General features: G+C 41.8%; 1 protein-coding gene across 1 annotated transcript; it reads right to left on the bottom strand.

Moving 5' to 3' along the window:
* Window positions 1-568: 568 nt before the first annotated feature.
* LOC120728210 (glyceraldehyde-3-phosphate dehydrogenase-like) lies at window positions 569-7,235 on the bottom strand. The gene is made up of 12 exons (XM_040023025.1): window positions 7,147-7,235; window positions 6,825-6,872; window positions 3,652-3,751; window positions 3,328-3,437; window positions 3,160-3,250; window positions 2,799-2,914; window positions 2,562-2,643; window positions 1,817-1,968; window positions 1,619-1,697; window positions 1,442-1,525; window positions 1,165-1,262; window positions 569-854 (listed from the first exon to the last, which is right to left on the bottom strand). The coding sequence occupies exons 2-12, from the start codon at window positions 6,845-6,847 to the stop codon at window positions 785-787; spliced, it is 1,005 nt and encodes a 334-aa protein (XP_039878959.1). The 5' UTR covers window positions 6,848-6,872; window positions 7,147-7,235; the 3' UTR covers window positions 569-784.
* Window positions 7,236-20,805: the final 13,570 nt, after the last annotated feature.

Here is a 20,805-nt window from a genome sequence, read left to right as displayed (position 1 = left end):
GCTCCTCAATTAGCCAAATTCCTTAAAATAGTTTAAGAACACAAATCTGAGAGAAAGCTAGCGCCTGTTAGTTTACAGAGATGACACTTTTATAGAAACTAGACAGTTTCAACTCTAGATGCATTAACGACCTTCCAGCAGTCAGACTACAAATGCATTTCAACTTTATGCAAAACCACTTTGGTAACATGGAGAAAGCTAAGCACATTATAGAGCCAGCTCACGTTCAGTTACAACCAGTGTTTGTCAAACTACACTCATTACACATGTCAGGTGTTTCCATAGTCACAAAAGTGACTTTTACAGACTAGATTTCATTGAAGGGCTGGATTTGTATGAAGCAGCCAGTCTGGACAGGTCTAATGCTACACCTGTCCATTCTAAACTATATACAATTTAAATTGCATATCACAATGTGCTTTAAATGCCTTATACCAGGGTTAATGCTGAAAGCTCTTACACCGAATGTAAACATGATCTGAAATAAGGCTTCAGATATCCATGAAGTTTGCATAGGCAGCAAAGTTTCTCCCTGCTTCATTTTTCCTTTTGGAAGAGAAACTACACATTTCTCATGAATTCTGTTCTTTATTTTCAAGTGCAAAGGAGCCACAAGATTAGTAACAATACTGCAAAGAATCTGTACAAACATCACTTCTGACAGAACAGGGGACAAGCTTATTTTAAGCAGGACAATACATTCCCTCCCCATTGGTCAGGTTATTCAGTTTGTCCTTTCTGCAGATGCTGTGACATCCAGGTGAAGGAATGATGAATCAGGTTTTCACTCCTGAGAGAACATGTGCACGAGCAGGTCACACACACGGTTGCTGTAGCCAAACTCATTATCATACCTGCAGGTACAAAAATGAGAGCAGAAGGTTCAACAGTGGAAACGTGAATGAAGATGGGAAAGCTGCAGGCTTTAGTGCATAATGGCTAACTGTTTAAATCACTGAAGTTTGTCTTCTTGGGGCACTAGGTGCCAACTCAGTGACTAGGAATACCAGTCTATTACATTTTTACTCATTTCATACTACATGAGAGTCAGATTAGTACAAACAGTTTTTAGTAATCAATTCATTTAAATGCAGCAAACAAGCTTTGGTCAACTGAGTTTAATAAATGCAGTTTCATACTAGAGACATGTTCATCGAGTCTCACCATGAAACCAGCTTGACAAAGTTGTCGTTGAGTGCAATGCCAGCTCCAGCGTCAAAGATTGACGAGTGAGGGTCACTGTTGAAGTCTGTGGACACAACCTGAACAGAGTGCAAGTGTAGTTGTTCTGTTAGTGTGCCAGTCCTCGAGCACATCTGTAAAGCTAGTTAGAGAAATGCTGCCACCTAGTGACTCCTGTGTGGCCACACAAGTGAAACAGTCATTCTTCCCTTTTAAGAGTATAATGTAGCCTGGTGTTTCAGATGTGGGTGTTTTGTACCTGGTCCTCTGTGTATCCCAGAATTCCCTTCATGGGTCCCTCAGCAGCAGCTTTGATCGTTTTCTTTATGTCTTCATACTTTGCCTGAGATGAGAAATTATAATCCTCAGATTAGACAAATGCAAACTCTAGATAAGGGAACACGAATCAGCTTTATGTCAATTATGAGACGCTTACAGGCTTCTCCAGTCGGACAGTAAGGTCAACGACAGACACGTTGGGGGTGGGCACACGGAAAGCCATACCTGTCAGTTTACTGTAACAAACATTCAGAGCTCAGGGCATTTTGCTGATAGTTTTAGTCATTACACCGTCCTGATCCTTTTCAGGAAGACACATGTGCCATTTTAAAATGGAGAATTAGAGGAGAAGTACCCGTTCAGCTCAGGGATGACCTTGCCGACAGCCTTGGCGGCTCCAGTGGAGGCAGGGATGATGTTCTGGGAGGCACCACGGCCATCTCTCCACATTTTACCAGAGGGCCCGTCAACAGTCTTCTGTGTGGCAGTGACAGCGTGGACTGTGCTCTGAAAGAGCAGGTAAAGGTTATTCAGAGGCAGAATCAGATCGTCCCAACAATGTGAGCTAATCTGAGCTGCTGTCAGACAAGTTAAACAGAATTTCTTAAGAGGCAAGTAGCTTTGTTGATGTTGTAGAGGGACCACATTTACTTGATGCAGCAGAAACACTTTGTGACAAGAGAACTACTGGAAAGCAGGACCCTGATGTAGACACCCAGTATCCAAGCTTTCTGATCATGTGATGTTTGTGAAGGGCCATCAGTCTCCAGCATCAGTGACTAAAATTTGGCGAGTCTGCCACAAAGAATGACCCTCCGCAGAATGTCGAACTGAGGAGACTTTGAGCTTTTTATTGGCATTGTGCAGTTTTTGCACAGCGAAATTGGGGTAGCTGGACCACAAAGGTGCAAAAGACAATATACAATGAGGGGAAAAAAATAATAAAGTGCAATGTATACGTATGTGAGTACTAGCAACATGTAACTAAATGAAGTTGTTGCTGAATGCATTGTACAGTTTGTTGGCCGACTGCTCTTAAAGTTCCTAAAATCTTATGGTTATGAGAGATTCACTCAAAAGAAGCAGTATCAGTTCTTTACCATGAGACCTTCCACGATGCCAAAATTGTCGTTTACGACCTTGGCGAGGGGAGCCAGGCAGTTGGTGGTGCAGGAAGCATTGCTACGGAGAAAGCACATGTCAACTTAATGTATGACAGCTTAAGTGCAGAGATGCTACACCAAACAAACTTTAAGCCATCTAGACATCTGCATCCAGCTGTCCAAACAGCCATTATAGACAAGGCATCTGTAAGCACTATCAGTACCAGCACTCACCTGACAACCGTCAATGAGTTGTTGTATTTTTCGTGGTTGACACCCATTACAAACATTGGTGCATCAGCACTGGGAGCTGAGATCACCACCCTCTTAGCTCCACCCTTCAGATGAGCCTAACAAATCAAAATGGATATTAAGACTGATTGTACAATCAGTGATGCTTCAGGAAGCTCCAAGATTATGCAAACTAGATTCCAAAAAGATTGCATTAATTTAGAGATACAGGTCAGGATGATGAAAACTGTTCCTTCAACCAAGTTTGTCACTATTGTGACTTCAACATGTGAAACAATCCAGTCATCTTCAGGGTGAAACTGCACTTTAGACAGGTGAGAAAGCACAACAGCAGCCAACTTACAGAAGCCTTCTCAATGGTGGTAAAGACACCAGTGGACTCTACAACATAGTCCACACCAGCATCACCCCACTTGATGTTGGCGGGGTCCCTCCTGTGCAGTTCAGAGAAGATAGTTATTCAATCTGAGGCAAACTTGCTGGATAAAGTGCACGTGTGACAGTTACGTACTCTTGGAAGACCATGATGTGCATGTTACCGATGACCAGCTTGCCACCCTCAGTCTTCACCTCACCGTGCTTCCAAGTGCTGTGAGTGGAGTCGTACTTGAACATGTAGGCCTGCATTAAGAGGTGACCATTAAAAATGCAACAAAACCTGCAGTTTAAGAAAAGCCAACATGAGGCCTCTAAAACTTCCTGGTGTCCTTGACAACGCGGTCTTTGCTTAAAATGTTTCATTTAAGGACTTTGCTTTTCCTACATTACTAAACAGAATCAAACAGGCTTGTTAAGGACCAGCAATTTATAGAGCAGAAGAAACCCGTCCTCTCACCATGTATTCCAGGTCAATGAAGGGATCATTGATGGCGACAACCTCAACCTTACCACCTGCAACAGCAGCACGAGTCACCAAACGACCAATACGTCCAAATCTGAAATGCAGGTCAGACTAAAGAATCAGTACAGATATGAAAGTGAGCAAGAACGACTAGGTTGTTGTGAGACAGTAAGGATGAAATATTTTGTTGAATTCAAACTGAAGACCCTTGTAATGTCTGCATAGTCCAGTTAAAATCTCAGGTTCCAGGCCCAAGTTTTTAAATTGCAACTATGTCCACTTTATACATTTCCTGTCTGACCAGCAGGTTGAATCCGAGTCACTGCAGAGGATGGCTTTGCTATGCAAGGCCTGCCAACCTTGACTGAAGATAACAGTGGCTGGCACCAGCAGCTGATAGCCTGTTTAGGCCCAATATGGGCATTGTCAGTGAGGCAGATTGAAGGGTGTGGAACTAAGGAAGCATGAGGGTCGAAAGTTCAGAGCACGTTATAGTAATGGAGATAAAGAGGGTTGTGAAGTAAGAGTTTCCGAGAGAAATCAAGATATGCTACAAAGACAAGTTTTTAAATCACCCAAACATTTGTCTCCAACTTTTTCATGTTTTGTGAAGAGTTGAGTTAGTGCTTCAGAATTGAGTGTGTGGAGGTGTTTGAGTACAACAGTTGCTTGTGGGTTACCCAAACAGATTAGGCCATTCTTGTGAATTGCTGCCTCCAAGTAGATTTGGATACAACCAAAAATAAAAAAATCATAATTTTGTCCAAGATGGCAAAAGGCACAATTTTCCTCATCAAGTTTCTAAGTTCTGAACAAACTTAGAGTGGGATTTCATATGTGGATGAACCAAAAGCCGACTTTGCCTTGTGACTGCAAGGCTGAACCCGTGTTTAGTTACAGCTAAGATACAGTTGCCACATAGTTGGAATTTGATTGTATTCATGGCCTTTCAATAATACTGCATTTATTGTATTTCAGCTTTTATCAGAGCAAACAAGGCTGCTCAATTCAAGATTTCTAAAGATGTGGTGAAACATGTTTCTTCATCATGTAAGCTGATCTGGAAGCAACATGCAACTCTCCTAAAGAAGTTGCTAAAAGCCTGCAGAAGTTAAACGTTGCCATTATGGACGAGCATACCAACTACTGTGTCAGAGGGAAGCCGATAGTAAATTCGGGGTTGAGGCCACCACTAGCTTTGGCTTTAGATCAAGCTGAAGACAGTAGAGTTGTGGCATGAACTATTGAGCACCAGAGTTTTGTCATGCAACACTGCATGCCTTCAGTTCACACGAGTCACATTACATAGTTTGTTTGCAACTGTATCCTGCAACAGGAGACAAATATACAACATGCACACAAAAGGACTTTATCAGCTTTGATGTATCAGGAAGCAGAGACTCCTTTGAAACTGCTACAGAACTTTATGGGTTGAGTAAGAGGAAATCTGGACAATAGCAAAACAGGAAGGAAAGTCTTAAGGGGAGCAATTTGAAAATTCATATCTGTAGGAACCTGCTCATATCAGATAAAGTCCATGTTCATCAACTGGTGTTCTCTTAAAGCCATTCACCTCATGAAATTTAGAGTTAAATGTAAAGTGATTACTGAATATAAAGTTCTTACTTTTGTCAAAAATAAAATTATCACAAGTCAGATGTGACAGTTTCACATTTAACTGATATTAGAAATCACTAGCACAGTAAGATGTTAGCAAGTTTAACTTCAGGTGGGATGACAGCATGCTGCCATGGAGGCTGCTTGCACAGTCTAGTTTGTGGCAAAGTCAGTAGTGTACATATCCTTAAAGTTAGTAAGGGGTCAAGAACAAAACACTAATGTTGTACCATTGGGGGACACTTATGAAATTTGGCAATTCTAGCAGCTTTAAACACAAGCAGCTTCACTACTGTCTCATTAGTGAATCATTTTAATTGTCAGGTGCAGAAACCCTCAAGTTATCCTCTCAAACTCTTTGTCAGGCGCTGCCATCATTGACAAAGTTTTGACAGGAGGGGGAAGAGCCACAGGCATGCAGATTTCCTTGGTTTTGGAAAGCTGCTGAGCAGCCAGAAGGCCAAAATGGACTGGAGCCCATCTTCTGTTTCTGAGCCTCATTGTGAGGTACGTGTCCAAAATCAGGGAGCCAAATCTCCCCGCGGCTCTGCAGCAGCTGCTGCTGCTGCTTCACAAGAGGAAGAGAAAATGTTTCAGCTGTGATCTCCGAGTCCGAGCAGTGTCCACACAGAGTCGGCCGATCACTGATCTCCAGTGGAAAGGAGAAGGAGTTAAAATTAGATGAGGGGAGAATGAAGAGGAATGTGACAGCTGAAGAGAACAGCGATACTGACAGGAGGGCGTCGTTGAAGAGCAGACGCCAACTGTGACACCACCAGACTATAAATAACCAGAGAATAGACAGGTCCAGACCGCAGTCCTGTCCTGCTTTTAGGGTTCAGATGATGCTCAGGCAGCACTCCAGCGGTCCTCTGTGAGGCAGCTAAATATTTAGACACCTTTAAGTGTCTGGCATTTCTAGATTTCAAGCCTTGTTTAATTTATGTTCATTTAACAAGTTGCCCTTTTACCATCTTGACAAGAAGTTGCCATTTCAGCTTTCAAACATTGGCAATCAATTTGTATTTTGGCCTCCATAAGGCATTTGTTTAGCACATTTCCAACAAGTTGTTTCAAAGTTTAAACTGCTTTTGCCACTTGATTAAATATTTACTTCATGAGCCAATAAGTAAAACCACAAGAGGACAACATGTCACTAGAGGAAAACCAAATCGAAGGCCCTACAACTCGATTAAATTGTCCACTGATCTAAATTTTTAGAAACACTTTCAACCTTTGACATAAACACTTGTGTCAATACAGCATTCAGACAACAGGGGATGAAGTTAAAATACCTGGATACAAATCAAGCATCCAAAGAAATCCAGGAATCTTATCCGGGGTATACTGAAATGCCTGCTTGATTATCTACTTTGAGCTTTATTAAAAGATATACAAATAAAATGCAAGACTTAGTTGCACCTACTCAAGTTTTACTAGCATCAAACCAAACACCTCTTTGCAACACATGGGGTAGTGATTGTTAATTAAGCCGATGAGAAGGAAACCTCTGCCAGGACACCTGCACAATGACAGGTGTAGAAACTTACCCATTGACTCCAATCTTCACCATTGTGCCTGATGTGGTCTACACCTAACTGAGAGGGAGGAAACAGTTTAGCCTTTAATTCACTTATACAAGAAGAAGAAGAAAAAAAAAAATGCACATTCAAGAATTAAAAGATTAACGTTTCAAAAAACTCAAAACAAAACTTTACAGGAAGCAGAAACCGTGTAATAAAAACGCTACTTCCTGTGTGTTTCGTTCACCTGTTTCGTTCACCTGTTACTCTGAGCAGCAGGTAAAACTGTCAAAGCTCAACCACTAAACAAAGGCAACAAATGCAAACATGTGGGAAACCAAACCCTTACCTGAGAGGACACTGGGATACGAACGTCCTCCGGAGAAGAAGCGAGAGCGGGAAAGAAGTTTCGAGGCACGCCATTTATATGCGCTGTCCTCCCGGGCCACGCCCCCTTCCTCAGCGGCCCAACTTTAAAGGTCACGTGAAGCTGCGAACGAGTTTAATTAAGAGCATCGTTTTTTTGTGCGGTCTTTGCTCAGTCTGAGAGGTCGCTCGCTATACAACAGAACCACAGTGCAAATGTGCAATCTGTGATGGCATAATTAGAATTAAACGCCACTCTTCAGAATAGTTCCTGGAAGGAGCTCCACAGGAAAACACAAGAACAAAACCATGTTGTGGCAACTGGGAATTTTAGGAAGGAAATACCAATATCATGGGAATAATAATAACATAAATAACTGCGTACAGGCTCCCTCAAAACATCCACTTACAATTGTTTTGCATTTGATTCGTTTGACCAAAAGGACAGCAAACAACACACAAAATCGCAGATTTCATTAACAGCTTTAATATTATCATTATTTCCCCCATAATTTCTGCAGGCATTGCAATGATGTTGCCAATGTCAATTTTATGTTACTGTATTTATTTTTTCTATTTTACAATCAGACTCATGAAATGAAAATCTGATATCAAATCAAATCAAATCACTTTTATTGTCACATCACATGTGCAGGCACACTGGCACAGCACATGCGAGTGAAATTCTTGTGTGCGAGCCCCACAAGCAACAGAGATGTGCAAACACAACAACACAAACGAGCAAAATACAAGAATGGCCGACCTGAAACTAATAAATATATGTACAATATATAATAGTGTATGCATTTCTGGATGTGTATACTAAATATTTTCGTGTGTGTGTGTGTGTGTGTGTGTGTGTGTGTGTGTGTATACACATTTTTACAAATTAAATAGTAAAAAAAAACAAAACAAACAACAACAATAATAATAATAATAATAATAATAATAATAATAAAATATATAAAATATACAGAGTTGAATATGTGCAAAACAAGTGGCATTTATATACAGTATGGAGTGCATAATGTTGAAGTTCCAGTAGTGAAGCTGAGGTGTCTATGACGTGTTCAGCAGTCTGATGGCCTGATGGAAAAAGCTGTCTCTCAGTCTGCTGGTACGGGACCGGATGCTGCAGAACCTCCTTCCTGATGGAAGCAGTCTGAACAGTTTATGGCTGGGGTGACTGGAGTCCTTGATGATCCTCCCCGCTTTCCTCAGGCACCGCTTCCTGTAGATGTCCTGGAGGGAGGGAAGCTCACCTCCAATTATCCGTTCAGAGCACCGCACTACTCGCTGGAGAGCTTTGCAGTTGTAGGCGGTGCTGTTGCCATACCAGGTGGTGATGCATCCAGTGAGGATGCTCTCAATGGCACAGTGATAGAAGGTCCTGAGGATGCGGGGGCTCATGCCGAATCTTTTCAGTCTCCTGAGAAAGAAGAGGCGCTGCTGCGCCTTCTTCGCTGTTTTGTTTGTGTGTACTGACCACGTAAGATCCTCAGCCAGATGTACTCCAAGGAACCGGAAGCTGCTCACTCTCTCCACAGCAGCGCCGTTGATGGTGATGGGGGTGTGTACTTCTCTGCACCTCCGGAAGTCCACTATCAACTCCTTTGTCTTTGCGACGTTGAGGGTGAGATGGTTGTCTTGACACCAGTGGGTCAGGGCGCTGACCTCCTCCCTGTAAGCCGTCTCATCACCGTTGGTGATAAGACCCACCACTGTAGTGTCGTCCGCAAACTTCACGATGATGTTGGAGCTGTTAGTGGCTGTGCAGTCGTAGGTGTAGAGTGAGTACAGGAGAGGGCTCAGTACACACCCCTGTGGAGCACCAGTGTTCAGTGTGATGGGGGATGAGGTGATGCTGCCCAGTCTGACCACCTGGCGTCTGTCAGACAGGAAGTTAAGGATCCAGCTGCAGAGGGAGCTGCTCAGTCTTAGATCCTGCAGTTTCCTGTCCAGCTTCGAGGGAACGATGGTATTGAATGCTGAGCTGTAATCTACAAACAGCATCCTCACATACGTGTCTCTCTTCTCCAGGTGTGACAGGGCAGTGTGTAGTGTCAGGGCTATGGCATCATCAGTGGACCTGTTGTGGCGGTATGCGAACTGTAGAGGGTCCAGTGAGTCGGGTAGTGCAGAGCAGATGAAGTCCCTGACCAGCTTCTCGAAGCATTTGCTTACGATGGGGGTCAGGGCTACAGGTCGCCAGTCGTTCAATGAGGAGATGGTGGAGGATTTGGGTACAGGGACGATGGTGGCCATTTTGAAGCAGGCTGGGACTACAGACAGAGAGAGGGAAAGGTTGAAGATGTGCGTGAACACTCCAGCCAGCTGAGCCGCGCATGACCTGAGGACGCGGCCGGGAATCCCGTCCGGACCAGTAGCTTTGCGTGCGTTCACCTTCCTGAAGCACTTCCGCACATCCTCCTCAGACACAGTGTACGCACTGACGTCATCCGCGGTGCGCACACTGTCCGGTCTCATGGTGTTCGCTGCGTCGAATCTAGCGTAGAATACGTTTAGATCCTCACACAGAGAGGCCGTGGTCTGCGGTGTGCTGGTTTTCCAGCACACCGGTTTTGGTTCATGAATAACGACATCTTGTTACTTCATGTTGCAGAAAATCTGGAATAACATCCTTTCAAATGGTGAAAGGTTTTTGCTTTGTTGCTCCAGGCCACCATCATTTTCTAGCAAAAACGTTTTTCTACTAATTTAATCAAAGATTTACTCACAATTTATTGATGATTGTGTGTGATTTATTTATATCATACATTAAATTAAATAATAGGTTAATCAAGTGAAATCACAATTACCAAAACGGATTTCTCAATGTTATAAAACTGAAATGTGATTTACCTTTTAGTACTGTCAGAAATCTGTGATCAGTTGGGTATAAATCCATCTCTGTAGCTGTGTTATTTTCAGCAAGCACAAAGAATCTATTCTTATTAAAAAGTCAACTGTCAAAAATTACATAAGATAGTTTAATGAGGAAGGTGAGAGCACTGATGTGTTAATCTGGTCCTCGGGCCAAAGTCAGACCTGAGACACTCCCCCACTGCCGCCCTGTCCAGGCTCAGTCACAGGATGATCCTGCCGGTCATGTGATGTTCGGGTTTCCACCACTACGTGAAGCATATCACACACAGACAGGAGGGCAACTTTCATGGTCAGTCTAGTGCTAATCCCACTGAAGCTTAGTTTCATGTATTTAAATGAAGAAATATTACAGTGAAACTTACAGGGAAATAATCACAATGATTTTTTGAATTCCCCCAACAAATCTCTGAATGCAGGCTTGTGTGTTCGTAGCAAAAACTACAGGGGTGGCAGAGCCTCTGAACTTTAACAGCAGTCGCGTTAATTTGGTCACCAAATGTGCTGGTGACCAAATAAATCTCTACCCCAGGAGTTTCAAACTCATTTTAGTTCATGGACCACCTACAGTTCAACTTGATCTCAAGTGGGGAGACTCAGAAAAAACAGTCCAACCTATAAAAACATATAGAAATTGAAATATATTTTCTTTTAAGTGTAAAAAATGTGCATGTACTCTCTGAAAACATTCATATGTAATGTACCATAAAACAGATGATTAGCAGCCTGAGATGGCTTAGGAAAACTGAGTATAGTCTCAACAGTGCCAGTTTTCCTCTTTCTGTCAGTCTACTATCATTAGAAAAATGCTGCAGAACTGCATCGGGATGTCGTCTCGGCTTACAGGTCTCGCTCAGATTTTTGTAAAAAATAAGAGACAAAAACTCCAAAAATGATGCCGATGCTGGCTTAGATTTTAATGTTTCGCAAACCCGTCCACGGGGCCCGCTCTGATCCTTTTGTTGGTCTATTGTGGCCCTTGGGCTGTATGTTTGACACATCTGGTCCTAAGCTTTCCACTTCAGCCAGAAAATCTAAACGGTTATATTCAGCAACCAGAGAATTGGATCATATGGAAAATTAATTCATCCAAAAATATTATTATCTCCCACGACCCTGAATTGGATAAGCAGAAGAGAATGGCTGGATATTTATTTTAAAGCTTTGAAAACATGTTACAAATGAAGTTCCCCCTGTAAAAATAGAATAATAATGAGTAATAACGACGCTGAGTAATCTGATACGGCTTATCACTGTAAGTTTCATCTAATGTTAATCAAACAAGGAGACACGGTATGGTTGGAATCCACATATGGTGGTCCTGTGAGTATTTTCAGCAGCATGATGGAGTAATGAAGGAATGTCACTCAGCGTGGCTCACCGAAGTTTTAAATAGATTTTGGTAACCGACAGAAACCCGCAGGTGTAAGACTTTTGAGGCTATGAATGCACACACAATACTGAATATTGTTGTGTTTTACAAATGCACAGACTGTATATAAAAGATGGACGTAGCTGTCGTCAGGTTGCATTTTGATTTTCAAGCTCTTCTTTTGAAGCCTCAGCCTGCACGTTTTGACCCTGAGATTTTGGTGTTTTGAAACTTGACATGATGTGTGGAGAGTGAAAGGCAGACACATCATAAAGATTTGTCTGGTTTATCATCTGTTTTCTTCTCAAAGGGACCATAATTTATAAAGTCAAATCATGTTGTAATAAATAAGACTTAACACTTTCAGTCTAAACCACAAACATCACCAGATTACCAAATACATGCATCCAAACCTGTGACATTTGCACCCCATTCATACCTGGTATTACTGTTTGGCCTAGAACATTAAGTCCAAGCACATAGTTCATACTTTGATCAGATATTAGAAGGTACAAATGCAATCTATGCAGCATGACCACATCTTCAAGAAAAAAAGAACACATTTTGAAACCAATAATAAATGAAAGGTAGATAATTATCCAGATACCGTGTCTCTATACAGACTGCATGGGTGTATTTTAGTACTCACAAAGCAAAAGAACAATCTAGCCCTGCGGATCAAAGAACATACAGCTCTACAGGTCAGTCAGTGGAGGGTAACATATAAAGGTCAGCCTATAAATATGGCATCCTGTTCTGAACTCTCTTCATATAGACAGTATGTTAAAGAGTGTGACATTTAGGTGAGCTGGGCACCTCTGTTCGGGGTCAGACACACCAGAGGGTTAGCAAGAACGTCTCTGAAACAAAAAGGGACTGAAGGTTGGTTTGTATGCTTGAATGAAGCCCGGACAGCTCTCAAAAGCAGAGCCCAGGTGAGATAAATGTGCGTCCTTTGTGTGCGTGATGGTGTAACTGTGCACATATCTGCACTGTATGTAATGCAGAGCCTGATAAATGCTTTGTCTTTGGTTAGGGGTGCATTCTAGCTGCTCAGATAATCCCCGTGATCCAACACAGCCATGCCTTATCTAGGAAAAAAGAAAGGAAACCTGGTTGCTATGACAACCCCAGTGGTTAGACAGCTGGTTAATAATTCAAGTCTCGCTTGCTCCTGTCTGATATTTGTCTTTCTGCTGCACAGACTGTACAAACATTGTCTAAAATTCACAGACTATGTCACTGCATTTCCAGAGGAAGTCAAAGCTCCTGAAATGAGCTGCTCTTCCTCTCGATCTTCTCACTGCCCCGTTCTCTGGCTTCATTTCCATCGGAGCTGAGATTAAAACCTTCTACCCAAACACATTCAGAAAAGTATTCTGCTATACCGTGCATCAGTATTTGAATTTGCTATGACAGAAACTTAAATAAAGAAAATGACAGTCAACAAAAGGCAGAAGGAATGCAGAACATCGGGAGCATCAGGAGCAGAACACATTAAAAATAATACATGAAGAAAGTTTGAAATCATCTTCATGACCTTCTGCTGTTTCTTCATCCTTTCCCACCGAGCAGCTGACTCGAAGTTGCAGGAGGCTCAAAGTGTTTGTATGAGTGACCTTTAATGATTTCATTTTAAGCTGATGACATTTATAACCTTCCCCCCCTTTTTTTTATTAAAGAATGGATGTGTCTGTGGGTGTAGAAGGAAGGAGAAAGAGGCAGTGCAAAGGTCAAGAAGCAGATTTAAACCCAAAGAACGAGAGTGGGCGATTAAACCCGCTGAGGCTCCAGAACAACAAACACAGCCTGCGCTTTCATTCAGGCACACGGAGTGATGTGGCATTAAGGCTTTACTCTTAAAGCCTTATAACACATGCAAGTGATAATGTCTACAAAAATGCTGGGAACAGAGATTTTAGCTTAAAACTGCTAATTGCTTCTCCTGAAACACGATCTCTGGTATCCAGTTTAAAGTGACGGGTCATCTTTTTGCATTTAGTTTTTTTCATCCTTAAAGATATTTTGTTATAAGTTGCCCAGTTTTGGAATAATTGGCTGTAAAGATATAGGTCTCTGTTTCCTTTAATAAAATTACATTTTGTCTCAAAGCACCAAAAATATGTTTAAAAAATGAGCAGTGATGTCTCTTTCCAGAAATCTCGGCCTTGTTTTGAGCAGTTTCATGGCAACTGTATCACTCTGCAGAAGGAAACACGGCTCTACTGATGACAGGAGCTAAACAGTCATCCTGAGAGCTTCTAATATAATCAACACCTCCCACTATTTAGACTTCCTGTTTAATAGGAAAAATGTTTTCTTCTATTCTTCAGTTGTTTAGTAAAACAGACTGAGATAATAGTTATAATACTGGTTTGCACTACAGCCAGATGATTTTCTCTGTGTGTGACCAGGAGGGACAGGAATAAAAACTGGTTTGGAGTCAAAGTAAGGAAGACGAAGCTGTGTGAGGAGAAGAGAGAGGACAACAGACAAATAATGCTGAATATGAAGCTGCCAGGCAGGAGGAAAAAAGGAAGACCTCAGAGGAGATTCATGGGTGTAGTGAAGGAAGACATGCAGAGGGTGGATATGACAGAAGAGGATGCTAGGATAAGGTGAGATGGAGGCAGAGGAAGAAGAAGAAGAAGACATACTTTCACTTAGGTACATCAAGCGAGTGTGGGCTGTCATGAAACCTGAAAGTATCAATCAGAAGTAATTTATGGACAAATTCAGCTTCTCTGTAAGAAAAAAGATATAAATTATTTGCTGCTATTCTTTCCTTCAAGATTTCCTGTAGTTTCTTATTTATGAAGGGTGTACTTCTTCAAAGCGAGGGAAGTCAGCCAAGTTGAGTTTGGAGTCACAGTCCTCTGCTTCACAAAGGTGTCTCCTTTTTAATCTGATTAGATCACCATGGAAACTAAACGCTGAAAGTATTACCTGGTCATGTTCAGAGCACCGATTTAAAATCAGTTGGAAGTGCCACGTTTCCACTAATGCTTTGATTTACAATGAAATCTGAGTGTGGTGTAGATTCTCTGCTGAAGGATTGTGTTTGATATATGCTCCGTGTTAAGCTGCACCTTACTAACACCACATGGAGAAGACGTGACGTGAGTATGCATTGCATGGTCGCAGGAATTTACATTTATTTAGTTCTTATGCTTGATCCTAAATGGGTCCTTGATCAGTTTTCTGTAACATGTTGGAATGACAGCTGTGAGAAAACTGATCTTTGTGTTGGTTATTTGTCACCAAAAATATTGAGTGATTACAATGAATTTCACTTTGATTTAGCAGCAAACTAAACAGATTTCCTTATTTCCTCGAACTGGGACAGTGTCAGAAATTAATAGACTAAGTAGCCTTTAATGTGTTAATGGATCAACTTTAAACTCAGAACTCTAATGAAGAGCTGTCATGTTACAAATACTCATTAACATTTTTTCCGAGTCTTTTGATTCTTTAGTGTTTTTATTGTGGGGAAGGAGCAGGGATGTTTCCCCTGCGCCTCACTGAAATCTACACCTCTGGCTAAAAAGGACTTGCAGATCACTGAATTGTGTTTCTGCTTTTTGGAACTGGCTTGTAAATTAAAATCGATTCAGATTCTTATCTGATGGCCTTAAACACACATGAAGTGTCACCTATTTATTAACGACTGCAGGCTCCTCCCTCACTGTTACCAGGACAGAGAGCCACGTTTGAGGCTCTGCAGGTAGAAACAACAGCGTTTGAATTTTAAATGACTCTTCGGTCCATGGTTACATTTCCAGGGCCAGCAGCTCCACTCCAGTACTCCAGTAAGACGTGTCAGACATTATCAAGCTCCTTCTCTAACAGCAGCAGACGTCTGTCAGAACGAGGCACTGCTGATCTTTGTTGCTCTGCAATTGCATCATCTTCATACGTACATGATAAAATCCTCTGGGGGGGAAACTGGAGCAGCTGGTGTCCAGTGAAAATAATAAAGGGGACAGAAAAGCTCCTCCTAAGAACAAGTGCAGGTGTGTGATGGGAAGACCAGAAAAGCCACAGAGAAAACCATCATGAGAATATGCACAGCAAAGCACACCGTGCTGCTTTTAACTGACCAGACGGAGATTTGTATGACAGGCGGGCTACATCAAATAGATCAATCTAGTTCAAGAGAAAAAAAAGGATTTGGCCTGTAGAGGTTTTTTAAAAATCCCAATCAAGACAAATTGAAGCCTGTGAATAAAACGAGATGATCTAATTTCACAAACTGCAGAGCAGAGACAAAAAAAAGAGGGACGAGGAGGTTTATGAACAGATGTGAGCCAGCGAGGAGACAATGATCAATACACACACCGGTGATGAGAAAGAGAAAAGAGACAGAGAAGGAATCGAGGAGGGAAGTCTTTCCTCTTCTAGACTCTAGAATTGAAACTTTAGTGGACGAGCAAGGAGACAAAAACATTTCCAGTCTCACATAAATCAACGGTCCTCTCTTTCACTGCTGTTTGGCGCCCTCTAGTGAGACCACATGCAACCAGCTCAAGTCAAACCTTCCTGATAAAAATTAATTTGTTATTTATTTATACTACTTTTTAGCTTTTATCTTTACTTTCTGGTCACATGACTAAAGTGTATGAAACCAAATGTTTGAAATGTTAAAAAGCTAAAACAAATGGGTTCATTAGTTCAACAAAATGATGAAGAATCAAAATGTTTCAATTAACTTGAATTCAAAGTTACTTCCTCACCGGAAAAAAGGTCGGCTCAAGCCAACAGGACATCTGAGTAAACCTCACCGCACAGACAGATTCTGAGATGTGGTTTAAAGTACAAAACTTTAAGAGCTCCGCTGGAAACTTCTGTTTTCGACTGACGAGTTTTTAAATAATTTTTCTTTTAAATTTAAAGCAAACAAACTGAGTAGACTGCACAAGCACACCAACATCAGCTGACAGTTGTGGCATGAGGAACTAAATAAATGTAGCAGTTTGTTGTATTCTGAGCTTTCAAACTGCTGCTACAAGCTAATAAAGGCTTCTTATAAAGTGCTTTTATAAACTATCACACACACGTATAATCTGATGGACCATTGGGGACAATTCGGGGCTCATTATTTTGCCAAAAAAGCTTCAACTTGCAGACTGGAGAAGCCATCCAGCCCTAATTATAAACGGAAGACATGATGAAGCATCCACTGTAGAAAAATATGGACAATATGACAGCTCCTCATAAAGAAAACCAGCATGTTGCAGAAATATCATCTTACTTTGGATTTAGCGTTTGCAGTCCGAGTGGCAGACAGCTTAGATACGTCTAAGGTTAGAACAGTTAAACACGGTGAAAGTAGTTCAGGGTAATTTAAAGAAACAAATTCCAACCTGTTGTTAGGAGCTGTTATTCTCTGATGCTTATACTCACCAGTCACTTCATTAGGTACACCTGTTCAACTGCTCATTAACACAAATATCTGATTGGGGAAAAAAGGTAACTTGTGTGACTCTGAATGTTGCAGCAACCATGAAACATTCAGAGTTGACTGGATGCTCTGAGCATTTCACAAACTGCTGATCGACACAGATTTTCCGTCACAACCATCTTGTTATGGAGAATTGTTAGAAAAAGAGAAAATATGCAGTGAGTGTTTGGGTGAAAATGTTTTCACACAGGTTCACCTGAACAATAACTGAAAACTGAACAACAGAAAATAGAAAAAAATTCTAAAATTGGAGGGTTTTCTGTACCCGGTTCCACAGAACAGGGCTTTGAGAATCTGTAAGCAGAAAAAGAAAAAAGCAGTTAAGAGAAAAACAACATAAATCACTATAAACCTGCACAGAACTGCAGGACCGGCTCATCAATAACAGTTTCACATGTCCTGTGAGTCACAGTTTATATAAAAATATTGATTGATATTGAAAAAATGAGACTTAAGCAGCAATCTTGTAAGTTTCTGGAGCAAATCTAAATAATTTTTCATGCCTAATAATCAGCACAGCCGTTTGCTTAGAAGAAAGGAAACACATTTTTAGGTATCAGCTGAGGAGAAACAAACATGCACACACAAAGAGAAATAAAGTGAAATAACAGCTGACTTGCAGATCATAAGCACAAGCTTGGAGCAGTGCGTGATTAGCTCATTAAACGTGTGACAGACAGTTTTGCAAGCCGCCACTTTAACCCACCTTTTCTCCGCACGATGGATTAGACCATCCATCTTCATCGAGCTGCAGCCTCTGCTTCGGCCAGACCGGCTAAAATCTAAGAGCTCTGCTGGCAGACGATGAGCGCGTCGTCCTTGTGTTGTCCTCTTTTACAGGAAGGGGCCTCTAATCAGCTCTGTGGAGAGGATGCTTGGATAACTGGCAGGAAACCAGGTGAGAGGAGAGGTAAATGAGATGGGATGGATGCTGCTGGCAAAGGCTGGTGTGGGCTGTGTGGGATTTTTCATTCATAATTCATTCGCCCAGTTTATTAGCTTACACTCCAAAAACTAAATTTGAAGCAGTGAGACAACAAATGGGCCTTTGTTTTGGAATGATGACAAAAAAGAGACAAAGTGTAGGTTAAAACAATACTGGCTTGGGACTGGTACAGCAGATAATTGGTGCTTGTTTTAAATTGTTATAAAACCTAAAATGATCTAAAGACACAATCTCTGTGACTTTCTATTCCCCCAAAATCTGTTAGTGTAGTGTAGTGCCACTTTGCACTACGAGAAGGTGGAGAGGGTAAAACCTTTAATTAATCAGGTAAGTCATTAGGAAAAGGAAAAATGATGACCTTGTTTGTGGGACAATCTTTCAATATCTACATCAATATAGATATTTCAATTTCTTCCAGTGGGGAGTCCTTCCTCTTCCTCATCATCGCTAAGCACTTGCTCCTGGGGCACATTCAGATCACTGGGATGTCTCTCTGTTATTACCCAAGCAGCAATCTTTGGGGCTGAAAAATACATGAAGCCAGTTTGAAAGTTTAATAACGAGAGATGATTTGGAAGAATTGAACTAGATTTATTGAGACAGAGAAATTGATTTAACTCAGATGATCCACCATGACAGAAAGAAATCCCAGCAGTGACAGGACTGAGGACAGGACCCCCTGAGTCTGGAGACTGGTGATGAAGATGAAGACTGAGGTTTGGATGGCGCTCTCAGTGACTTGGGTGAGGTGGACATGGCGGAGGACGATAGAGAGCACAGATTTTAGCCATGCAGAGCAGAGGCCGATTGGCCCAAAGACAAGAAGTCAAGAAGATGATTGGACTAGATGTCAGGACTGAGACGTTGTGGGAAAGTGTTAGTGATGTAAACTAAGCAACTAGGAAAGCAGGAAGATGAGTGATTACAGATCATCCTTATTGAGCAACGCTTAAGCTTCATTAACAGAAGTTCCTCAGTTGGCCACTAGAGGCTCTGTTCAAAAGGGAGTCAAGCCCCACTCACTCTCATGTTAAAATGACCAACTTTCCAGCAGAAATAAACATCTTAGCAGCCTCCTACAAAAACAGTACTGGTGTCTGTGGACTGCTTCGCCCTTCTTTATAGGGTTATTTATATTTTTTTCACACTCATCCACCTTGATACTGGAGTCAGGGGCGGAGATGCATTAGCTGAAAAGTGTGCCAGCACAGGCAGTTGTGGCTGAAGGCTGTGTGCTATCGGCCTCACCCCTCCTAACAGGAGGCACTAACCTGGACTTGGCCACATGTTGTTCTTTATCATCATATATTATGGCTTTCTGTGTGCCGCAAATGGGAGAAAGAAAGCTAATTTATTTAGCCAGATGGTGAACAACATGTGTTTCGAGCAGATAGTTACATTTTCGGAGCCGTTTTCTGCCTCTGATGCCTGAGTGTTGAGCAAAGTGAGGAGGAGTAGAGCTGATAATTTAATATCTACAGCTTTTATTTCAGAGTCACAGTGTCAGTCAGATGAGAGAACAGCAGGGGAGCGCTGCTCTCTGAGCTTTGCGCCACTCAGCTGCTAACAGTGTTGCAGCTACTAACAGTGATTTAGCTAAACCCAAAGAAAGAGGAAGCAATCTGAGGTATTACAGATACTGTATATACCTCAGATTCATTGCTGTGCCAGAAGTACAATGACTTTGACTACAAAAAAACACCTCCTGGAGTTACTTCTTCTCTACATTTGCCTAAAACTTGTCTTTTCTAGACAGTGGTGACTATAGGACAGATACAAGATACAAGAAAGGAAATGTCATGAAATGCTTGCACCTTCAAAATTCTCATTAAATACAAAATATCACTTTAAATATCTTAAATGTAATTCAGAGTATGGCACATAAAACATGAAAAAGAATAGGTTACATAGTGAAGGCTTCAGGTGTGCTTGACTAATGGGACCTTATCCAGATGAAACCCTTGTCGGACACGGAAACAACCGGAGAATGGAGGATTCTACTTTTTTCTCCTCAGCTGGATGCTTTCGCACTTTCGTTTACATCACTTTGGTTCCCCGCTCAGCACAGAGCCGGTGAACTCGACCCTCTGGAGCCGTTTTGTTTTGGTTTCTGAAGCCTGACGAGCAGCCCAAACGCTGCTTCGGAGGCCTTTTGGCGGCAGCGGGGAGCCGAGCAGCGGGGACGACACTGTGAGCTGAAAACAAAGAGTATCGATTCTGCCGGACTCAAGTATGGGATCAATCGTTGTGGCATTTACTGTGAGCTCTGTGAAGCCTATAACCTGCTGCTGGGCCTTGTGTGTGTGTGTTAGTATGTGACTGTGTAATCGTCATTCATATCACAGAGAATGATGCTGAGGTGTCAAGGTTGAATTAAAGCAGCAACCTTTAGGGTAACTTTATAGGATGTGCAAATGATAAAGCTACTACAGAGGCCATAATTATCTTTGTTATGAGAGGAAAAACAATAAACGGCACTGGAAATGAGCAGAAACGGTACTCAGGACTCAAAATGAAGCTAAACTAGAGCGAATGCTGCTCATATTACCAGGACAAGTGAAAATAAAAATACCTGATAACTTAGAAACTGAGATTCTGGGTTCATCCCAGTTCTCCAGGACGGTGCCAGCAGGGAGAATTTGATGGTTAACATGAAATGTTTGGATTTTACTTGAACATCCTGCATTTGTGTCCCCTTCTTTGATTTGTAACTCTTTTATGATCGTTTAGACTGTTTTAGGTGATACTTGTAAAAATAAATGAACAGAGCAAACTCATTTTGCTCTTATGAAGGGTGTGCTCTATATTTACTGCACTGCAACAGGTTTGTAAAGCCACATATTCAGCTGATGAGCCCCTCCCGCCCCGCAGAGGAAACCCCGTGTGTTGAAGCTCTTTAAGCAGTCAGGGTGAGTATTTAAGGAGTAAGTCCTCCTCTCCAGCTGCCAAGGACAGGATTACTCAGCAGACAGCCACACTG

This window comes from Simochromis diagramma, unplaced genomic scaffold, assembly GCF_900408965.1.
Source record: "Simochromis diagramma unplaced genomic scaffold, fSimDia1.1 OVJJ01000307.1, whole genome shotgun sequence".
Classification (NCBI taxonomy): domain Eukaryota; kingdom Metazoa; phylum Chordata; class Actinopteri; order Cichliformes; family Cichlidae; genus Simochromis; species Simochromis diagramma.
The sequence above is the reverse complement of the archived record's forward strand: the minus strand, read 5'-3'. Positions and strand labels throughout refer to the sequence as shown.